A 19,285-nucleotide genomic window follows, 5' to 3' on the forward strand; every position below is an offset into this window, starting at 1 on the left:
GTTTTCTTGGTTCAGGGATTACACTCCAGGGTGGTTATTTGTTGAGTTCAAGCAGTTGTTTGTATTGGGAATGGAAAATAGAAGTTTGAGACCTTAGATGTTGGATAGGTCAGATGATGAAAGCTGAAAGCTAAATGCAAGAGAAGTGATTATATTTTTTTATTCATACAAAAAAAAAAAAAAAAAAAACCTAGCAACCCAACACTTTAATTAGCTACTACTGTAAACAGACTTTGTGGTTTTAAATATTCTAATTGGTCATGTTCATAATGGAGCACACAAACTAACAAGATTTATTCATTTTGGGAACCTGCAGTGGTTTAGCTGAGTGTCTCTTTAAAATTTTGAGGAATGACCTCCACAGAGGACAAATAATGAGCCAGTGTTTTTCCCATATTTCTCCCATTTATAACACAAAACAGAAGACAGGAATTTATTTCAAAGGGTGTTCTTTTTTCCTGGGGTATTTGTAATATCCTTGAGTTTGTGTACCATATTCCTGTAATTTGGGAAGTTGGGATGTGCTCAAAACTTGACATTTGCAAGTAACAAACCTAATTATTAATATTACTGACTTGAAAAAAAATCATTAATCAAGACTGCTTTTCAGATGTCCTAGTTGCTTTAAGGTGAAGTGGATAATTTGTTTATGGCTGATACCTTGCTTTGGGGGATGAGGTGTCTCCAGCTTTGTGGGGAGACATCTTCCTGAGCCTTCCCAGGCTGTTCACGGGGGGAATTCTGCAGGCATCATGTTCTGCTGCTCACCCTGAGCAAGGGGAGCCTGGCTGGAGGATGTGGGTCTCACACAAGCTCGGAAGCCAGCTGATCCTAGGCTTTGCAAAGAAATACTGGTGACAGATGGCTTGTTTATATAAATATAATATTAAAATATATATGTGTATTGTGTACTTTACATGTATTTATAAAGCTGTAAAAAAGAAAAGAAGGGAGGAAGTAAATCCCAGGAAGAAAGAAAAGCTGTTTTATCTGAAGAGGAAAAGAAAGAAGAAATTGCTGTAATTAGACTAAAGGATTTAAAGCTCCAGGTTAGGATTCTTATCTCCTACCATCCTTAGAGCACAGGTGTCATACTAGAATAATGACAGACAAAATTTCCCAGTTAAATGAGATTATCATGTGGGGTTATGTCAGTATCTGTAATACAGAGGTCTGTATTTATAATTTAGCTGCTTGTCAATTTTCTTCTTAACTGTATTATCAGCAATTTAATTTGACTTTATGTTCTGTAGACAGAGTAAGTAAAAACAGTCTCAGTACTTAATATGTTTTTTCTTAACTCCTGTAGAGTTTTTTGCTCCATATGAAGCAACTGAGAGGGTTGGTAAAACCTTGGTTTGCATTTCTGTTTGATAATCACCAACTTTTCCATTCCTGCTTAAGAAGGTGGGTTTTGGAGGTATTTTGTAACAGAATGCTACCTGTGGGGTAATGCCAGCAAGGTTTTCAATTGGAGCCCTGGGTTTGAGGATCCCTCTGCTGCACCCGCTGCTCTCTGCAGTGATTTTATTAACATCTCCTGAAGGGCAAGCTCCTTGTTTTCCACTCCTCCCATTCATGTGAAAGGCAAGGTTGCTTTCCTAGGGTGCTTGCCAGAAGTCTGGTGAGTAATGGATTTTTGCACCAGGCAAGTCCTTGCGCGGCACTTTCCTGGTTGACCTCTAGCTCTGGGTAGAGCCTGTTCCCAGGGCTGCACTGGATATGCCTGCAACTCCAGAGGGGGCTCAGGTGCGGGGGCAGAGGCTCGGGGGACTGCATTTCCTGACTCTGGTTTGGACTGTGAATAACATTCCTCTTTGAAGTTAAATTGACTTAAGCTTGCTGTCCCTCTTGGATGCCCAATGGGAAAAGGCAGTGAAGGTCTGGGATAAGAAAATACAACATTTTAGGCACTGGAAAGCTTTGTAGGATTTTAAAGACTTTGTTTTTGTTTTTTACTCCTTGTATATTGGAGGGGGCAGATACAGAGTGTGTGTATATATATATATATATATGTGTGTATATATATATATTAAAAAAACAGCAAATAATTAGTGAAAAATCCGAAAGGACTTTAGAGTTTGTTTCCCAACTGGTAGCAAGTTTCTATTTAGCCAGCAAGAAAACCGAGATTTAATCTAATGCCACAATCTGAGTACACTTCTTTAATGGGCACAAGGTATTGTTTTTGGAGTTACCTTACACTGTGCCAGTATGAATTACAAAATATGAAAAAATTGTGTGCATATTAACTGCATGTGCTTTTTGTATGGTAGAGCTCATTAATAAAGCCCAGGGAGGAGAAGAATTAACTTGTTATTAATGCAGAGGGAAATGGGGGCTCGGGAGGATCCTGTCCTCATTGGGAGCTGCGTGCCTGCTCTGAATTGAACTAAGAACTTAATTAAGATGGGTGATATGGAAGGGAGCAAGTCCTGGTGGCCATAGTTTTTAAAAGGCAGGAATTCAGTCAGTGGAAAATAACCTTGGGAGCGTGAGCAAGGCGCCGGGTGGTGCGGAGCCAGCAGAAGCAGCTGGATGTGCGGAGTCAGGGAGGCTGACTCCATCCTCTGCCTCGTGCCCTCGGTGTGCACTGGCCTGTTCTGTGTCCTTTGCTGCTCCGAGCAAATAAAAACTCCTATTTTTGGTTCTAGACTGACTTAAAAATTCATGGCAAGTAAATACAAATAGCTCACTTTGCTTGGAGTGATAGTTTCTCTGAGTTTGCTGTGGAATTATGGATTTTTATTACTTTTGGGTTATATTATATGATCCTGTTTGTTTTGTGATACTAAAGGTTGTATAAGGGCACCTATATGACCTTTGACCACCTGTTCTGATATGTTGTGTTAGTAAAATCTGAAATAAAAAAGTATTAATACAGAATTTAACTATGTCACATGAGAGAAGTACTATTCAGAGGACAGCAGAAAAGTTTGGACAGCCAAAAAAATGTTCTTCATACCTTTCTTTTAATTTATCAGTGAGTATCTCCTTTCTAAAGATGGCTTAATGTGGCTTCTTATTTTAAGATAGATCTGTTTTTGTCTGCTCTAAGCAGCATTTTGTAGAAGTTGCATAGGATGCTTGTGCTCTGCCTTGGGGAAAGGGTGGTTTGCAACCATATTCGAAGAACAGGCGTTTGTGCTATTGCACATTTGAATGGAGCAGCTGAACAGGGGAAGCTTCGGATATTACACCCGGTTATGTTTGTATTTGTGCACTTTGTTTATCTGAAACAAAGCTCAGTATTAGGCACCACTGGTTACTGCCAGCTGGGCCCTCACTCCCTGCTCACAGCTGTGTGTTCAGAACCGAGGCCTGCAGAGAATGGCTAATTAGACAACCAGGCAGAACAAAGCCCACACAGTGGGGCTGGCACAATAGCATTCCTGTCTCACATCGGTCAAAAGATGGATTTTATTTCTTTATTCCTCCCCCCTCACTCCTATAGTACGGCACGGATCAATAAGTGCTTCTTGTCCCTCTGCAAGCACAGAGTCCTGTACTATTTCTCCCAAAGGACATGGATTTGCACAGAACTTACATGGAAGCAAGCAGAGACCTGGCAGGGTTGGGCAGAGTGTTCTGAGTGGAGGCCCTTTAAGTTTTTTATACATTGGTATGCATTTTTTATTGTTTTTTAAAATATCATTGGTGAAAATGGTAATTAATATAGTGTTGGGTGATAGTTGCATTATTTATTTTTTAACCATTTAAATGAAAATTTGAATTGGTTATAATATGTGCATTAAGTGGTCCTTTATTATGAACGTGGATAAAGCTGTAACTGGATGAAAAACAAAACTGAGCTGGAAAATACAGTTCACAGTTCAGTTCAGAATGTGAATGTGCTGTATTAGGCTTGCCGGGCCTACACTTTCAATGGACATGATGTACACAAGCTCTTTATTGTGTCTGTTCTGATTGTTCATCAGAATTTCTATTGGCAGTTTTGCTGTCAAGTTCATCGAGTTTTGGGGGCTATAATTCCTTAAGGTGTGATTGCTGGTTTGGAAGGGGAAAGCCAGTTGCCTAAGTCACTGCTAGCTTTGTCAAGTTGGCAATGTAGCCTCAATGAGGGGCAATTTTGTCTCTTGGCTGTGCTAGGACTCAGAAGGAAAAGGCCCTGCCTTAGTTTAAAGAAAACCTGAAAATGACTTATATTTTGGGGTGAGGGAGAGGGTTAGGTGTTCTCTTCCAGTCACTGAAAGAAAGAGCCTTTTAAAAAAATACATGTTCTGAGGATGTCTATCTTAAGTTTGAATTAACTTGTCATTTATGTGGTCAGGTGAAGTTTGAACCAGAGTTTGAGGAAGGCTAAAACTAGCTCATCCTGTAACAAGCTCCCTCCCCTGATTTTTTTTTTTTCCTGTAGGTTAGACCTCCAAAATGGTAATTTCCTTTCCTTGTGTTAAAAGAAAACTGTCCTGAGTTTACAGGAAACCTGAAAATACTTTAAAGTGGGCGAAAGGAGGTGGCTGTGCTGCAAGGCAGGAGCCGTGAAGTGCTGGCCGATCAGGGAATGCTGATTTTAATGAGGGCAGCTCTAATGACTCATCCTGACTCAGTGCCTTTTCATACAGAGAGTAATTAGATCGCCGGGGCAGAATGTGCTGGAGGTCAAAAGTGTAAGTGGATTTAAGGGGAAGAAAGGGGTGAGTTCATGGGGGATGAACTTGACTGTCTCTGAGGGCTTTTTTGTGGGTACATCGAAGCTGCTGTGGGGGGTGTTAGGGCTAATATGGCCCTAGAGAGTGAAAAGGTAGGAAGGTGACTGAAGGCTGCTGAAATTGTACGCTGACAGAATTGTTCTGTGGCATCAGTGGGTGCTTTCCCAGTGTTCAGGTTCTGTGAGCATTGCTCCCAGCTTCTCTTTGGTCAACATTAGGAGTGTACAAGCAAAAATTAAGTAACATTCATAGCCACAGTCACAGTGCTGCTGAAATATTCAGTCCCTTTCGGAGATGTGTCAAGAGCACAGCCTGCTCTTTATCTGCTGTGGGTATCACAGCTACACCTTGTATACTGCACAAAGAACAGGCAAAATACAAGAAAATACTGAGGTTTTGTGCCATGGCTTGGCTAGTTGTACCAGGACGTTCAGATGTGTCTTAAAACCAAAGGCCTGGCAATGCCACTCACTTGGATTCAGTTTCACTTGATCCCCTGCTTAGAAATTCCGTGCTAAAAAGCTGTCACAGAAATAATTACAGTAAGTTTAAGGAACCTGGGAAGAATGGACTCATCCAGATCACAAACTCAGGGAGTTCTAAGAAGATGCAGTGTAAGTTCCCTGTATTCCATTGCCTAATTTTTACCCAGCTCCCTACATTTGTAGTGATCCCCTTGAATGGAGGCTGTGTTAGGCCAGGAATAACACAGATGTTTGCAGGAAGGACCCTCATCCTGACAAATCTGTAGTTGATTTTCTGCAGTCCATGTGCAGTAGTGATGTCCAGCACCCCTCTGGGCAAGCAGATTGGAAAGGCGCTGCAGGTCAGAGGGCAGGTAAGCAATTCCTCTTGCTAACACTACCATGTAAAGCATAGATAAAATCTGGGGTAGGAAAGAACCTTTCAGTTGATGTCAAAACACAGCAAGCTGAGATGAAACTTTCTGGGTCTTTCTGAGGTTGGCACTAGGCAGTTTTGACCCTGAGGAATTCATTACCTTTTTCCTAATTTAACATTCCAAAAGAAACTCCAAGGACAACATCAGGTTCCTCAGCTTTGACCAGGCATCATCCAGCTCTGTTCTGGATATGGAGCTACTGTTGATATAGACTATGTTATTTTGTATTCCAGTTATTTTTTTAATGTAATCCTGTTTAATACGATGAACAAATCCCATGCTTTCATCCTGATGGTAGGATCTTGTCTTGTCTGTCAAGATTTTAAATTCACCTTTGTCCATGTTATTTTCCACTGAAGCAGTGGGACTACCTTCAAAGGTAAGGATCACAGAAGCTTGGCTATGAAACCACCAAAACAACACAGAGCATGTTGCTTTGCTGTTGCACAAAAAAATGCCAGAGTCTGTAGGTGACATAATAAAGTTCCTTTTCAAAAAATCATCATTCTTCTACATAAAATTATCAGTATTTAGCAGCTATTTTTTTATTAGGCATGGGGATTTTTTCAATGCTATTTTAGGAATTCCGTTACAGGGAAATCTTTATACCTCCTCTATGGTTCTATAATGAAGTGTAATTGTTACTTCGTGACCACATGGGATCTGTGAAGCCTCCCAGAATTTCTTATAAAGTACAGAGGAGCAGTGGCACTGGGAGACAGTTCTCAGCTAGAATAGGCTCATCTCCAACAGCAGAAATCAAGTGGCTGGCCCAGCAGAGGTAGTCACGGGTAGGACCTTCTGATGCCAGGATGATCCAGGATTTTTCCATCACTTTCAGGGATCAAATTGAGGTAGAGTAGACTGCTCCATGGATTTTCCTCTTTAAAAACACAAGTGACATTTGCTGTTTATCCTGTTTCCCCACCCATTCCACACCAATTTCCCATCACCTGGCATTTCTGGGTTCATCCTGTCAGGCCTTGTGTAAGCAGTCTATGTCCAGTTTATTTAGACTTATCCTCTGCTTGGCATTGCCAAAAGCCAAACCAATAAAGACTAAAATGAAGAAAGCAGGAAGCACTTGTAACTTTTTGACACCAGGTCCCTTGTCCTATTCAGCTTTGGCTTTGTAAACTCCATCCCTGCCTGCTCAAGCAGTGCTTGGATATTCTACCTGTCCCTGTTTCTGACTCAAGTGTTCTTTTTTTTCTTTTCTCTTTTTGCATCTTTGTTTATCTTCCTGCCACCTTTGCTGGCCTCCTGCTTATCAGCATGGATCATGCTTGAGCTCGGAGGAAGTGGTGCTGAAACATGCTCTCCCAAGCCTGTCTTTCTAGGTCTGTGTCACATGGGATTCTTCCAGGCTGGCATTGGCTTTCTTTCAGCCCAGGAGATGCTGCTGTTGCCTGCCATGTTGCCTCAGTATCCTGAACTCCATCTCACAGTCACTGCAGGCAAGGCTGCCCTGACCTTTGCATCCCAAGGTCTGCCATGTCTGTATGTTTGAGAGCCAGCATCAACACCTTGTTTATGGCTTCCTGAGCACCTCTGTCAGGGAAGTGTCATCTGGAAGGCACTCTGGAAACCTCCGGGAAAATCTGCCCCTGTGCCTGGGTGAGTGCCCTGTGAAGACCAGGGCCTGTGAATATTGGGCTTTTCAGAATGGTTTGTCCTAGAGCCCACAAAAAGTTCTTTTCTCTTGAGCTTTACACAGCTGATGGGAAAGACTTCAAGATGTAACTAGTTAAAGCATGACAGTGACTGCAATATAATGACATTTGCAGTGTGCCTTAGGTCCTAGAGTGGGATTCAAGGATGAGCTTTAAATAAATCGCAAAACCATTTGGAAACTTTTGTGTCAGAAGTTCAGCCCCTAATAAATGATTCAGCTTCCAGGCAGGTCAGAGCCACTTCCTCTCCTTTGCCTTCTCCCGCTCCCTCCACATGAATAAAAAAAAAGGAAAAGAGTGCACTCAGAAGGATGAGCTGTGTATTTTAAAGAAAATGTAAATCTTTTCTGCTTTACAGCAGAGAGCAGTGCACAGCTCCTGGTGCAGCGTGCTGAATTTTGTGCTCGGATATGATAGCACGGGGTTACTCCATTCCTGTCTGCCCTCCTATTTATTACCAGGACAAGAGGCACATTGTGAGCATGGCTCTTCATTTTCTCTTTGCTCATTTCCTATTGCTGCACTGGTGTTGAGCAGGCTTGTGCTCAAACTTGACGAGACCAGAATTAAACCATATCCTGAGATACTCTTCATCTGACTGATATGCCAGTTGTAGCTTTTTTTTGTTGTTGTTTGTTTCCACTGCTAACAGTTGTGTTAGGAAAAACACAGAATTTAAGTCTTTGCTTCAAAAGGTAAACGGTATGTTTTCTTTATTCCTTGAGCAGTAGAAACTGACAGTGTCTTTAGAAGCTCTGGCTTCTTTCAAGTTGTGTTTATTCTTTTTATATAAATGAAAGCAAAGCAAGGCTTTTGAAGCACTCTCACTTTGCTAAAGGCTGGAAATGGCACAGCTGAGTCCCGGGCTTCATTCACACTTCTCCAGTGCAGGGCTTCCAAGCTGATACTATGACATGGATCTATTTATGCTTTGCTGAGTTAAAATGCAGCCTCTTAAGTTGTGAAGGTGTGTCAACTGCTCAGTTAAGGAGGGACAAATTGTCTGAAGCCGGTGGTGGTTATTAGTGCAGCTGAAACAAACATGGAAGCGTTTTGCTGTTGGTGGCCTCTGCCTTGGATTCTGAATCGTGAGCCATTGTTCTCGGTGACTTCTAGAATGTTTGGGATTTGTGAACCTTGGCTTCTGAAGCAACAAAGGAACCAACAACTGCTTCTTCTCAGCCATGTTTGCTTACCGTTCCTGTGCTTTGCCTCTGCGGTGCTCAGTGTGAACTTTGTTTTCCACAGGATCTGCAGGCGTGGGTGAACGGCGCTCACGAGAACGGCTTTGTCCTTGTCTCCTTCGGCGCTGGAGTCAAGTACCTGTCAGAAGACATCGCCAATAAGTTGGCACACGCCCTGGCAAGGCTGCCTCAGAGAGTTATCTGGAGGTAAAGGCAGTGTTGGAGGTACTTTGGGTGGTTTGGAGCGTGCTCGCTTCCCACTGGAGTTGAAGAAGCTGGAGTTGAGACTGCCTGGGTGGCAGAGATGATGTGACCCTCCTGAAAAACACTTGGCAGGAAAATACTGCAATACCCTGGTAACAAGGAGAAGTAGTTATTGTCGTGGCAGAATAAGGCGTGGTTACACTCCTAGGCTGAGTTTATATCCTTGGAAGGATTGGGGACATGAAAACAAGCAAAGATTATAACATTTAGGACATACTGTCTGTATTTTTGATGAAGGAACTACCTCAGGGCTCAAGAATGAATCCTGATGATGAAAAACCTAATTTTTTTCTTTTCCCCCCTTTCCTTCGCTTTTTTAGGCTCATTTTCCTTTTTTATGTGTAAACAGAGGCTTTCATTATTCATTTTTCCACTTGCTTGTTCTCTGTGAGAAATTTTCAGGAGTCAGAATCAGTAAGAAGTTCTTAGTTCTAAAAACATCTTGAGTGGTGCTCACAATTCCCTGTAAGAATCCAAAAACAGTTTAGTCAGCTCTGCTTCGCATCAAGCATCAGTGATATAATTTGGTGGAGCTCATATGAACCAATTTTTTTTTTAGATATGCAGTGTCTTACACCTCATGTAGGTGTCTCACAACCCTGCCACAGTCTTGGAGCTGTATTAATAGTTTTGGTGGCCTGTTCCCCATAATATTTTAGGGGATGTCCTTGCTGCTGTGTGTAGTTCAAGGACCAAATCCCACTAATGAATAGGAAGAATGTGAATTTTTCAGGCTGTGGCACAGAATCTGTGGTAGTAAAGGTGACATCAGTTTTAGTTTGGAGTAGAACCACTGTTTCCTTATGAATCCCACAACCCTGCTTGGCTTCTAATTAATAATCCCAATTTATCTTACTGCTTTTCTTCTCTCCTTTTACTAAGTTCTCCCTGGAATATGTCTCTTTAGGAAGCATCCCTGTTTTGTAGTAAATAAATCTGGAGGATTTTTCTTGAGTACAGCTTTTTTTAATGCCAACTCAACAATTTCATTTAGAGCCTTCTATTAAAATTTAGGTATTTATATATCAGTCAAATGTGATTTGGAGTTTTTTAGGGATTTAGCGTTTGGTTTGGTTCCTCAGATCATGGACTTGTGTCTTGTACAAAAAAGTGGTGAGTACGGCTTGGCAGTCTCAATGTTGTGATGCTAAATCAAGGGATTTTTGTAGATTTTATGCCCTTCTGGCTAGGGAGAGCAAGCCAGTAACATAATTAATTGATTTTATATAACTTTGCATAAATAATTTAGGCTTTTTTTCGACATACAGAAGTACAAGCCAGTTGTAAAGATGTATGTCTTGCTTAATTGCAGTGTGTGGCTGGTTCTTTCTGAAGTTGCAGTTCCAGTCCTCTCTAATGAACAAAACAGACCTATCCTTTAGTAGTTACTTTGGAGGGTTTAATAACTGTTTCCATTTCATGTTACTGGTTTAGGTTTTCAGGAAACAAACCAAGGAATTTAGGCAACAATACCAAGCTGATTGAATGGTTACCACAAAATGACCTCCTTGGTGAGTATCTGTTTCCATTATTTATTGCGTATTCTCTGTTGAGTTCAGTTTGTTCTTTCAAAAATACTCCACTGAATTAGCAGTTATTATAAAGCCAGGATAATTTGTCATGCCAGTCATGGAGCAAGAATATTAAATTAGGATCTGAAGAGGGAATTGAACGCCTCTGTTAATTGTCTTTCCCTGATATGAATTTCATGTTTTCCCTAAGTTCAAACACTCTTCAAGGAGGAGTCATAAAACTGAGCATCAGAGTAAGTTTTAGGAGTCTGTAAATATTGTTTTATAAGGACAAGCAAGCTCTACCAGAACCTGGCTACGTGATGCAAGCTGATAACCTTTCTGATGAACTGAGGTGCTTCAGGTTCTCAGGGGGAAATGAAACTTGGTATTTTATTTTATTTTGTCTTCCCTGTCAAAGGGTACTTAAGCCCCATGCAGATCTGAGAGGCCACAGAATATTTGACTGCTTCTGGATGTTTGCCTGTTCCCAAAACAGCTCTGATGGGAGCTTAACTAGCATTAAGCATCAGTGTGTGTGCTCTGGAGAAAGTAGTGAGTAGGCAGATGACTCCTAGAGCAGGTAGATTTGTTGTGGTTACAGGGTTGCTCTGAGGCAGGCGGCTTTTTCCATCACATGAGGCTGTTGCTCTGATTGTTACGTCTCACTAACCTCAAATAAGGCACGTGAAATTTGAGGGAGAGTGCGACATCAGTTGTCCTGCCATTAAAAAAAAATTATATTCCATACAAAAGTGTGCTCCCCCTTGCTCACGTGTATTGCTGAGCCTGCTGGAGTCGTCACCTGCAGCTCCTCAGGAGCAGGCAATACATATTAATTATTCCATTAATCATTTTACACAACTCATACACATGAGAATTTTCTTTCTTTACTTTGGCTGTTCTCTCTCTCAGTGTATAAGGAAATGATTTAATGCATGAGGAATTTCAGCAGAGTGGGTTTAGGTAGAACTTCAGAACAAGCTGCAGTAATTTTAACCTGCCTGACTTGAAGTTATAGAAACATGGTCATAAATTTGTCGTACCCAGGTGCTTCAACAAATTTATATATAAAGGAGATGGAAATGCATTTTGTAACCTTCATGCCTCTTGTGGTTCCAGGTCACTCTAACATTAAAGCTTTCCTCAGTCACGGAGGCTTGAACAGCATTTTTGAAACCATGTACCACGGTGTCCCAGTGGTGGGCATTCCCCTCTTTGGAGACCATTATGACACCATGACCCGTGTGCAGGCCAAAGGGATGGGAATACTGCTCAACTGGAAGACCATGACTGAGAGTGAGCTGTATGAAGCCCTAGTAAAAGTTATAAATGACCCCAGGTATGGAACGAGCAATTGTTTGCGTGTGAATGGATATGAAACCTTTGTGCAGTGGAAAAAAAACTGCCGTTTATTATTTGTGTGTACAGTTGAGGCAAGTCTGGGTGTTTGTCCTATTTCCCAAGATTACCTAACAGCTGAGGTTTCTGTGTGGGTGCTGGGCTCGTTGCTCATCACCAAAACTCAATTGTCTCGCTTGCTCTTTGTAGCAGTTGCCATGTGGAGGGCACAGGGGTTATGGAAACAAACCTGTCCCAACTTATTCCGTGTTGCAGACCAAGGTCCCTTTGTGTCTGTCTTGATTACTCCACACGAGCAGTTTGGCTGTTGTGCTGCCTGCAGGGCCTCTAGCAAGATACATGTACACAGTTTGGGTTGTAGCTAGAATGGGGAGGTATTCAGGAAGAGTGACTCTAAGTTCTGTGATTTTATTACAAAAAATTGTACTTCAAGTGTTATTTTCCTGTTCTGGCTCGTAATATCACTCATATCCAGATTAAAATTAGTGAGGGGTTATCTGGCAGTATATTGTATTGGGCTAACCCTAATTTTGGAGCATGGTGCTATTGATGCTTCTTGCTTTCATGGCAGCTGAGTCTTTCTGGGAAAGGAGATGGCTGTCAGGAGCAAGCATCAGGGTAGCGGCAGAGAGGGGGAATGTTGATAGCGACCTTGATAACATCAGTTGCATCACCTTCCCCTTGTGCAATTATCCTTGGTGTAAAGGCAAGTCCTGTGTAAATAAGCTGCAGACAGGAGAGGAAGAAATTGGCGGGATCCACTGCCGGGGTGAAAAAACCAAGAGTTTTGGGTGAAACTCTGGACCTGGGCGGAAATGTTTATTGCAAAACCAACCCCAGGTTTCACACTGTTGTGCATTTCTCTGGTGATTCAGTTGCACAGTGACACAAGATGACAGCTTTTCCTTTCTTCCTTGTTTGCTTTCTTCCCCCCAGCTACCGGCAGCGGGCGCGGAGGCTGTCGGAGATCCACAAGGACCAGCCTGGACACCCCGTGAACCGGACTGTGTACTGGATCAATTACATCCTGCGCCACAACGGAGCCCAGCATCTACGTGCTGCTGTTTACAGCATCTCCCTGTTTCAGTATTTCTTACTGGATATTGCCTTGGTCCTACTAGTGGGTGCTGCCTTACTTTACTATGTTTTGGCCAGGATGGCAAAATTAATCTGCAAGCAGAGCAAGCATCTCTGGTCCAATGACAAACATAGCGCTGTTAATGGACACTACCAGAACGGGATCCCCAATGGCAAGTATAGAAGAAACGGCCACATTAAGCATGAAAAAAAGGTGAAATGAGCCAACAGCCCCATGTAAAGTAGTAATGAATCAGATCAGTAATCGAATTTTATCGCTGTAACTTAGTCTAACAACTACTTAAAACCTCAATAAGCAGTTCTAACACTCCCCTTCAGTATGTAATATTATGTGACAAAATTCTACGGAACTAAGAGAAGTCTTTAAAAAGAAAAAAAAAAAAAAGGCAAGCACAACCTAAAATGGAAAATATTTTATTCTTAATACTGATATGCAGAGAGGTTATTTTGGCACTGAAGTTTTTAGAAGCCTTAATTCTCTAAAGTTCTATACAATGACCGTATTTATGAATTTTCAGCTTTTAAAAGCTCAGTGTGTGTGTCCCAAATGAGGAGAGGTTTCTTTTTATTTGCAGAGGTGTTCTCCCTTTATTTTTTTATTATTTTAATATCTCCATCCTTTTAGCTGAGAGAACTCTCTAGTGCTAGTTCTGTGTTTCCTTTGTGGAAGGTTCAACCTGTTGTGTAAGAATGCTGTTTAAAACACAAATGATTTCCCCCAGTCTTCATGTGAGAAAAGCAAGTTGTGGACTGAGGAAAAAAAAAAGTTAAAAACAAAAAATAGGAATAATCTTAATGAGCACTGAAGAAAAATGGCAAAAATATGTACTTGTTTTACTGATAAAGCTGCATGACTCTTCTGCTCGCTACCAGTACTTTGGAGAAAAGGGTCCTGAGTAAGTCTACAGTGTGTCCTAACTTTAACTGAGACAAATTTGTCGCCTTTCTCTGCATACAGAATTTATGCCACAAAAATATTAGGGAGTCTTATTTCAGTTCCGAATATGGCTGTGTGGGAAGTAGATTTGCATAATTAAGATAAATAAGTGAAATAACAGCAACAAAAAGAACAAAAAAAAAAAAAGAAAAACTTATAAAAATCTAGCTCTGTGCTTAGTGCAGAAGGTTTTGTTATGGCCCAGAGCTGTGCAGACTTGAACCACTCCTTGGGGTTTGTTTAAAGGGAACGACCCCCACACAGCGCTTCTCCAGAGCTGAATGTCTTTCCTGTTAATTCTCATTAAGTTCTTTCTGAATCGCAATGTTGTAGATGTTCTCTTTCAATGGTTGTATCTGGAGAAACAGAAATATTACCTTCTATTAGTCTGGGCCACGCAATCCATGTTCCACGTAGTTGCCAATAGGAATTCTGCGCCGCGGACGGTGTCCAGCCGTCCTGCCCGGGGCTGGTGGCATGTGTGGGGTGAGGCCTGGCCACCTGGCGTGCGGAGGTGGCCCCGTGTCCCCCTGCCTCCAACAGTCTCCTTCAATCATTGTCGCTGACACGGGACACTGGCGGTGGTGTGTGCTCCCAGGGCAGGAATGCCGGGTGTGGAATCGTTGCTGCCCTGCTGAACCAAAGTTGGCAACTATGAGTTTTATTTCCATGTCATTCTGTTTACTTGGAATTTGCACTACACACGTTGTGAGTGTATGCTTTATTTATTTGTAGTTTGAGGTCCCATGGCTGAAAGAGAAAGGAGGGAAGCCCGTTTTGCCCTGTGTCGCTCACTAACATGGGAGGAGTTGGGATGATGACGGGATGCTGAGCTCATCTTCATACACAGTGATGCAAAATTTCATCACCATTCCATCAGGAGCCTCGGTCCTACAGCAATAAATAACAGTGCAGATATGTTTCTAATATGCAGGGCAGCTACTCGTGCTGCTCTCTGAATACTTGAACAAAAAAATGGTATTATAAATATAAGCCTCTTAGCTATACCTTTTTACAATCTTGCAGCCCGTGGCAACTACAGGAGCACACAGAGGCGATGAATGGTGGGATGGTGAGAAGACTTCGAGTGTATGAATGACTTGGTTTAAAATGTGGGGGTTTTTTGGCATTAAAGAAGGTACAAAAGCACTGACCGGATGATTAAGCATAATTTAATCTCCACTGTGATAAAACTTAAGCAATAAACATGGATTTAATAGAGAAATTCTGTTGTTGGAAGTATATTTTTGTTCAGCTGAATGCTGGTTGTCTCCAAGTACCCACTGTATGTGTGTACTTAAATGTGGATGCTTATTGGGGTACACACAACTTTTCTTAGTGTTTACTGTGCTGCATGACATGTATTTGAAATCAAAAATATTGCTGTTTTTTTTGTGAGTGTAGGTCCATTTCCTGCTGGAGCTTTGAATCGAAGATGGTTAATTACGTTTCTTAAAAGCAATTCAAATTTTTTGAGGTTGGTGGACATACCTGGCCCAGTGGTTTCTGTTTCGTTGTTTCCCTGTATGTGGTAAACTCTTCACTTGAAAAGCAGGGCTGAAAGGTTTTTCACAGTGATGTTAGTTGAGATGATGGATTGATTTCTTGAGTAGTCTCTGTAGGTACAAACATGCTGCAATTCTTTTGCAAGAAGAGGCAGTTGCTGCGTTCATGGTATTGCCAAATTCCTGATGAGGTGGATCCGCCTCATGTCTAGAAATACCTGTTTCAGCTTCCTTCTAAGTTCAGGCCCGAGCTGTTACTGTGGTTATTTCAATCCCCTCTTTGCCACGTCAAACAAATTGTTACTGTGTTTCAGACACAGAATCGAGCAATGATTGCTGTTGGTGCCCAGCCAGTGTTGAAATCAGCCAGATGGCTGCAGGAATGTTAAAGAAAGGGTTTAAAAATAGTTGTGTGTCTCCAGACTGCATCACAGTATCAGGACTGAGGCTTCAGTCACCCCTCTGATCAATATTAGTTATTAGGCATTGAACAGACAAAACACTTGAAAGAAACTGAATTCATCTTCCAAGACAGTGCTCTGCCACTGATTGGAAAATACCACAGTTAGGCCTTACTTATCCTAACGAAAATCACACCTTTTGAGAGTTATAAACCTGATTTTTTACGTGTGTGTATGTTGTCTCAAAGAGAAGCCAGCAAATGCTGAATCTCATTTCACTGTGAAATGAAGAAGCACGCTCTGTTGGGCAGTCCTGGTTACTCTGTAATTAAACAAAAGTTGGATAGAAAAGATCCAGTTCCTCATACATTGACGAGATGGAAGGTTGAACAGTATTTAGGGGAATCTTGAAATTCCTATTCTGGAATTTACTATTGGAGTCGGGGAGAGAATCATCCAATTGTTTAGGTACATGAGGCTTACATTACTTAGGTATTAAGCAGTAGTTGAGGAAATAAACAGATCAGGAATGCCAAACCTTCCTTGGGTTTTTACTGAGCCAATTCAGGATTTGCTCCTTAAAAGAACAGCGTGGGCTAAGATTAAAGGATTCAAGTGTGTCAGGTGGGTTTTCCAGCCTTCCATAGGTTTAGGAGTGCTGGTCTGTGGAAAACAGAAGCACTGACTTGGGAGAATTGCACTGCATGGAGCATTGATTGTTACAGGTCAGTATAATTATATTTTAGTGAAATAATGATATCTCTGGGAGTAAGAACTGGTGGGGAATAGTTACTAAGGGAAGAAACAATCTAGACTTCGACTTTTGCAGGTGACTACCAAGATTTTTGGCAGCCAAATACTCTTAATGCAGGGAACACCTACAGACACTTTTATTCCAGATAAGAGACTGAAATCATCTCAATTTGTACATTTCTGTCCTGATGGCAGTGGACACAGTTACTTTATGTGTATCTGTCCATCTTGTTTCCCTCGTGATTTTGTTGTGCAGGGAATCAGATTTTACCAGAGCTTTATCTTACTATAATTGTTTTACTACATTCCTACATACTTAAGAATTGCTTAGAACAACCTAACAGTCAAAATTTTAATTTGGTATCTACGAGTTTGATTTGTTAGGGAAAAAAGCCTTTCCAGATGGCATAAAATGGGGCAGTTACTTTTAAAGAGTGTAGCTGAGTACACATAGGCATAAATATGGACAGTGTTCTCTTTTATAGAGAATCTTGGATTTTGGAAAACAAGTGGGTGAAGCTGGGATTGGGAAATCCCGGAGGGCTGTAGGTGGCTATGAGATGTTTCTTTCCATGTCAGGAAGAATTCCTTGTCCCTCTCCTCCTGACATGGTGTTGCACCGACTGGGCTGTGCAGTGTAATAATTAACTTGGGAGAGATATAAGCAGCATTTTGTGTGTTTGTCTGTGCTGGTGCTATAAGAAAATGCAGAATTAGAGCAGTTGTTCAAAATTAGAAGGAGCAAAGGTCAGGAGGATGCTTGGACTTAAGGGGCTGGATGGAGATGAGCTGCAGTGGGCATAGAGATGTTCAGCACCTTCTGGAATGTCTCTGTGTTATTTGTGCTCCTCAAAGCTCACCTGGTAATTGTCCAAGCTCACTGCAAAAAGATGCACTGAACTCCTGTGACAGGCTGATGGGAATAAATTGTTCTCATTCTAAACACAAACAGCAGATACATGATAATCTCAGATAGAGGCCTTGGATAAGTTCCCATTTTCTGATCCTGTGAGATTTACAGCAAGGATAGGAGTTTTCAGCTCCAGGAGATGCCCACTGAGGGAAACTTAGTAGAGACAGCAAATATATATGTCGAGAAAACAGAGTTCTGTAAGGAATTAACACATTTGCCTGTACTTCTAAGAGGTTCTCCTCTGTTGTGCCCTGCTTTTTTATGCTTTCATACATCTTTTTCTGAACGTTTCTATATCTTCCCTTTTTGGTACATCAGCCTTTCTCAGCAGCAGTTTTACTGTATGTTAGTTTCTGAGCTTGCCAGGTGTTCATTTCCCACTTTCCCAAAGCCCCCTTGGTATTTCCCTGCCCTCCTGGTTCTGCTTTCCAGGATAACTCACCTGGGGACACCATAACTCTGCCAGAAGCTGTTCCAGTAGCTCCATCCCTGTTCTGCTGGTCTGGAAAGCTCCTGTGTATCCTGTAAGGCCTCCCTGGGCTTTGTTGGCTCTTGGGTGGAGGCAGCCTCACCCCAGGGAACGCTTCCAAGCCAAGATTTAAGTTTGGACATTGGATTTCACTGCAGATAAGACCTTTCAATGCTTCAGGCCTCACCCATGAGCTTCTTGATGAAAGAAATGTTTATTTAGCTTTTCATTTTTGTTGTTTATGGCTCTGCAGTCTCTGGTCTGGGAAAAGGTGCAGTGCTGGGTCTTTTGGTGGCGCTGAGAAAAGCGTGACAAGGAGACGCATGAATTAAAATCTGCATTACTTTTACTGGAAAAGAAATGCTAGGGATTTTTTTTAGATGAAATGATAAGAACTTGGAGTGTGATTGATGGTTGGGTACAGGTTTATTCCCTGGATCCCATTACTCGTGTTACTCAGGTACAAGAGTTTCATCCATTCCTTTTTAAGGACATGTTCCCACTGGCCACCCCTCCTGCTGTGGACTGCAAGTGGCTCCTCGTTTTTGCAGACACATCTCCTTTGTGTGAAGCTGCACCACAAATGAACCCGGTGAGACGATCCAGGTTAAAAATAACCCCGTGGGAATAAACTCTGTTTGTTTGTCTCTTTCAGAGCAGCCTCATGACAGCAGGTGGAGCAGTGAAGAAACCAGGGCGTGAGGAATGACATGTTATGAGGGGCAGGACTGTGTGACTCCATACTTTTCCCAAAAAGGCAAACGAATCCACACCCGTGCGTGACACTTGAGATTCCTGAAAGATTCATCAGCTTCTTTAATTTTATGTTTCTTTGGTTTTTGTTTTTTAGGTGTGCATTTAGTGGATGTGAGAAGAGCATCTCAAGGTAACAATAGGAAACATTGCAGTCTATCCATGGGAGCCTGATGGAATTGCTGTATCAAATTAAGAGGGGATGGTATATAAAAAACTTTCACTTAAGATGATTAAAGTGACATCATAGGTAAAACCACTTTTTAGAAAAAACAAATTGCCATCACTGATCAGATAACATAAGAGCGACTTTAGGGCAGGTTATCATTCCCAGATCTGTGACCAACTTTCTTGCTACTACTTTCTTAGATAATTTCTTCATCTTCAGGAAATGTCCCACAGGCCCAAACCATGTAACCATTTCACCAGATGTGTTGTTATGGACGGTTTCTTGGCAGTCCTGCTGTTCCTGGGTGTGGGAGGAAAGGTTGAGAAAGCTGGACGCTCTTCCTTGTGTCATAGGAGTCACCACATGTCCACCTGGGTGGCTTCCCTGGTGAGGGCACACCTTGGTGTGTTGGCAGAGAGAAAACACAGCGGGAATTTGTGATGGGTGAGGGAGGAAGGGCAGGAGTGTGACCTTCTCCTTTATTTATCCATCCTATGGCATGAGGAATTTGTTTGTGGAATGTCTCAGGAGCTCTTGTTGGGGCTGTCCCCCCGTGGTGCTGGGTGTCTGTTCTGCCTCATGCTTCCGCTGCGGCCTTCCTCTGGCCAGGCTATTTGATGGTTGTCTTCAGTGCTCTGAGTTTTTCCCATTCTGCTCCAGGACAGGAAGGACTATTCACTTGATGGTTGGTGAATAGTCAGGGTGGTGTCCTGTGTAGG

At 42.0% G+C, this 19,285-nt stretch overlaps 1 protein-coding gene across 3 annotated transcripts in view; it reads left to right on the forward strand.

The window, feature by feature from the left end:
* The window catches only part of UGT8 (UDP glycosyltransferase 8), a 35,936-nt gene extending 21,108 nt beyond the window's left edge, over window positions 1-14,828 (forward strand). For all 3 annotated transcript variants that reach the window (XM_068188364.1, XM_068188365.1, XM_068188366.1), the window contains exons 3-6: window positions 8,496-8,638; window positions 10,130-10,206; window positions 11,329-11,548; window positions 12,505-14,828. In XM_068188364.1, the coding sequence (XP_068044465.1) occupies window positions 8,496-8,638; window positions 10,130-10,206; window positions 11,329-11,548; window positions 12,505-12,868 (804 nt within the window). In that variant the 3' untranslated portion in view covers window positions 12,869-14,828. The remainder of the gene's footprint in view (window positions 1-8,495; window positions 8,639-10,129; window positions 10,207-11,328; window positions 11,549-12,504) is intronic.
* Window positions 14,829-19,285: the final 4,457 nt, after the last annotated feature.

Source organism: Anomalospiza imberbis, chromosome 4, assembly GCF_031753505.1.
Source record: "Anomalospiza imberbis isolate Cuckoo-Finch-1a 21T00152 chromosome 4, ASM3175350v1, whole genome shotgun sequence".
Taxonomy (NCBI): domain Eukaryota; kingdom Metazoa; phylum Chordata; class Aves; order Passeriformes; family Viduidae; genus Anomalospiza; species Anomalospiza imberbis.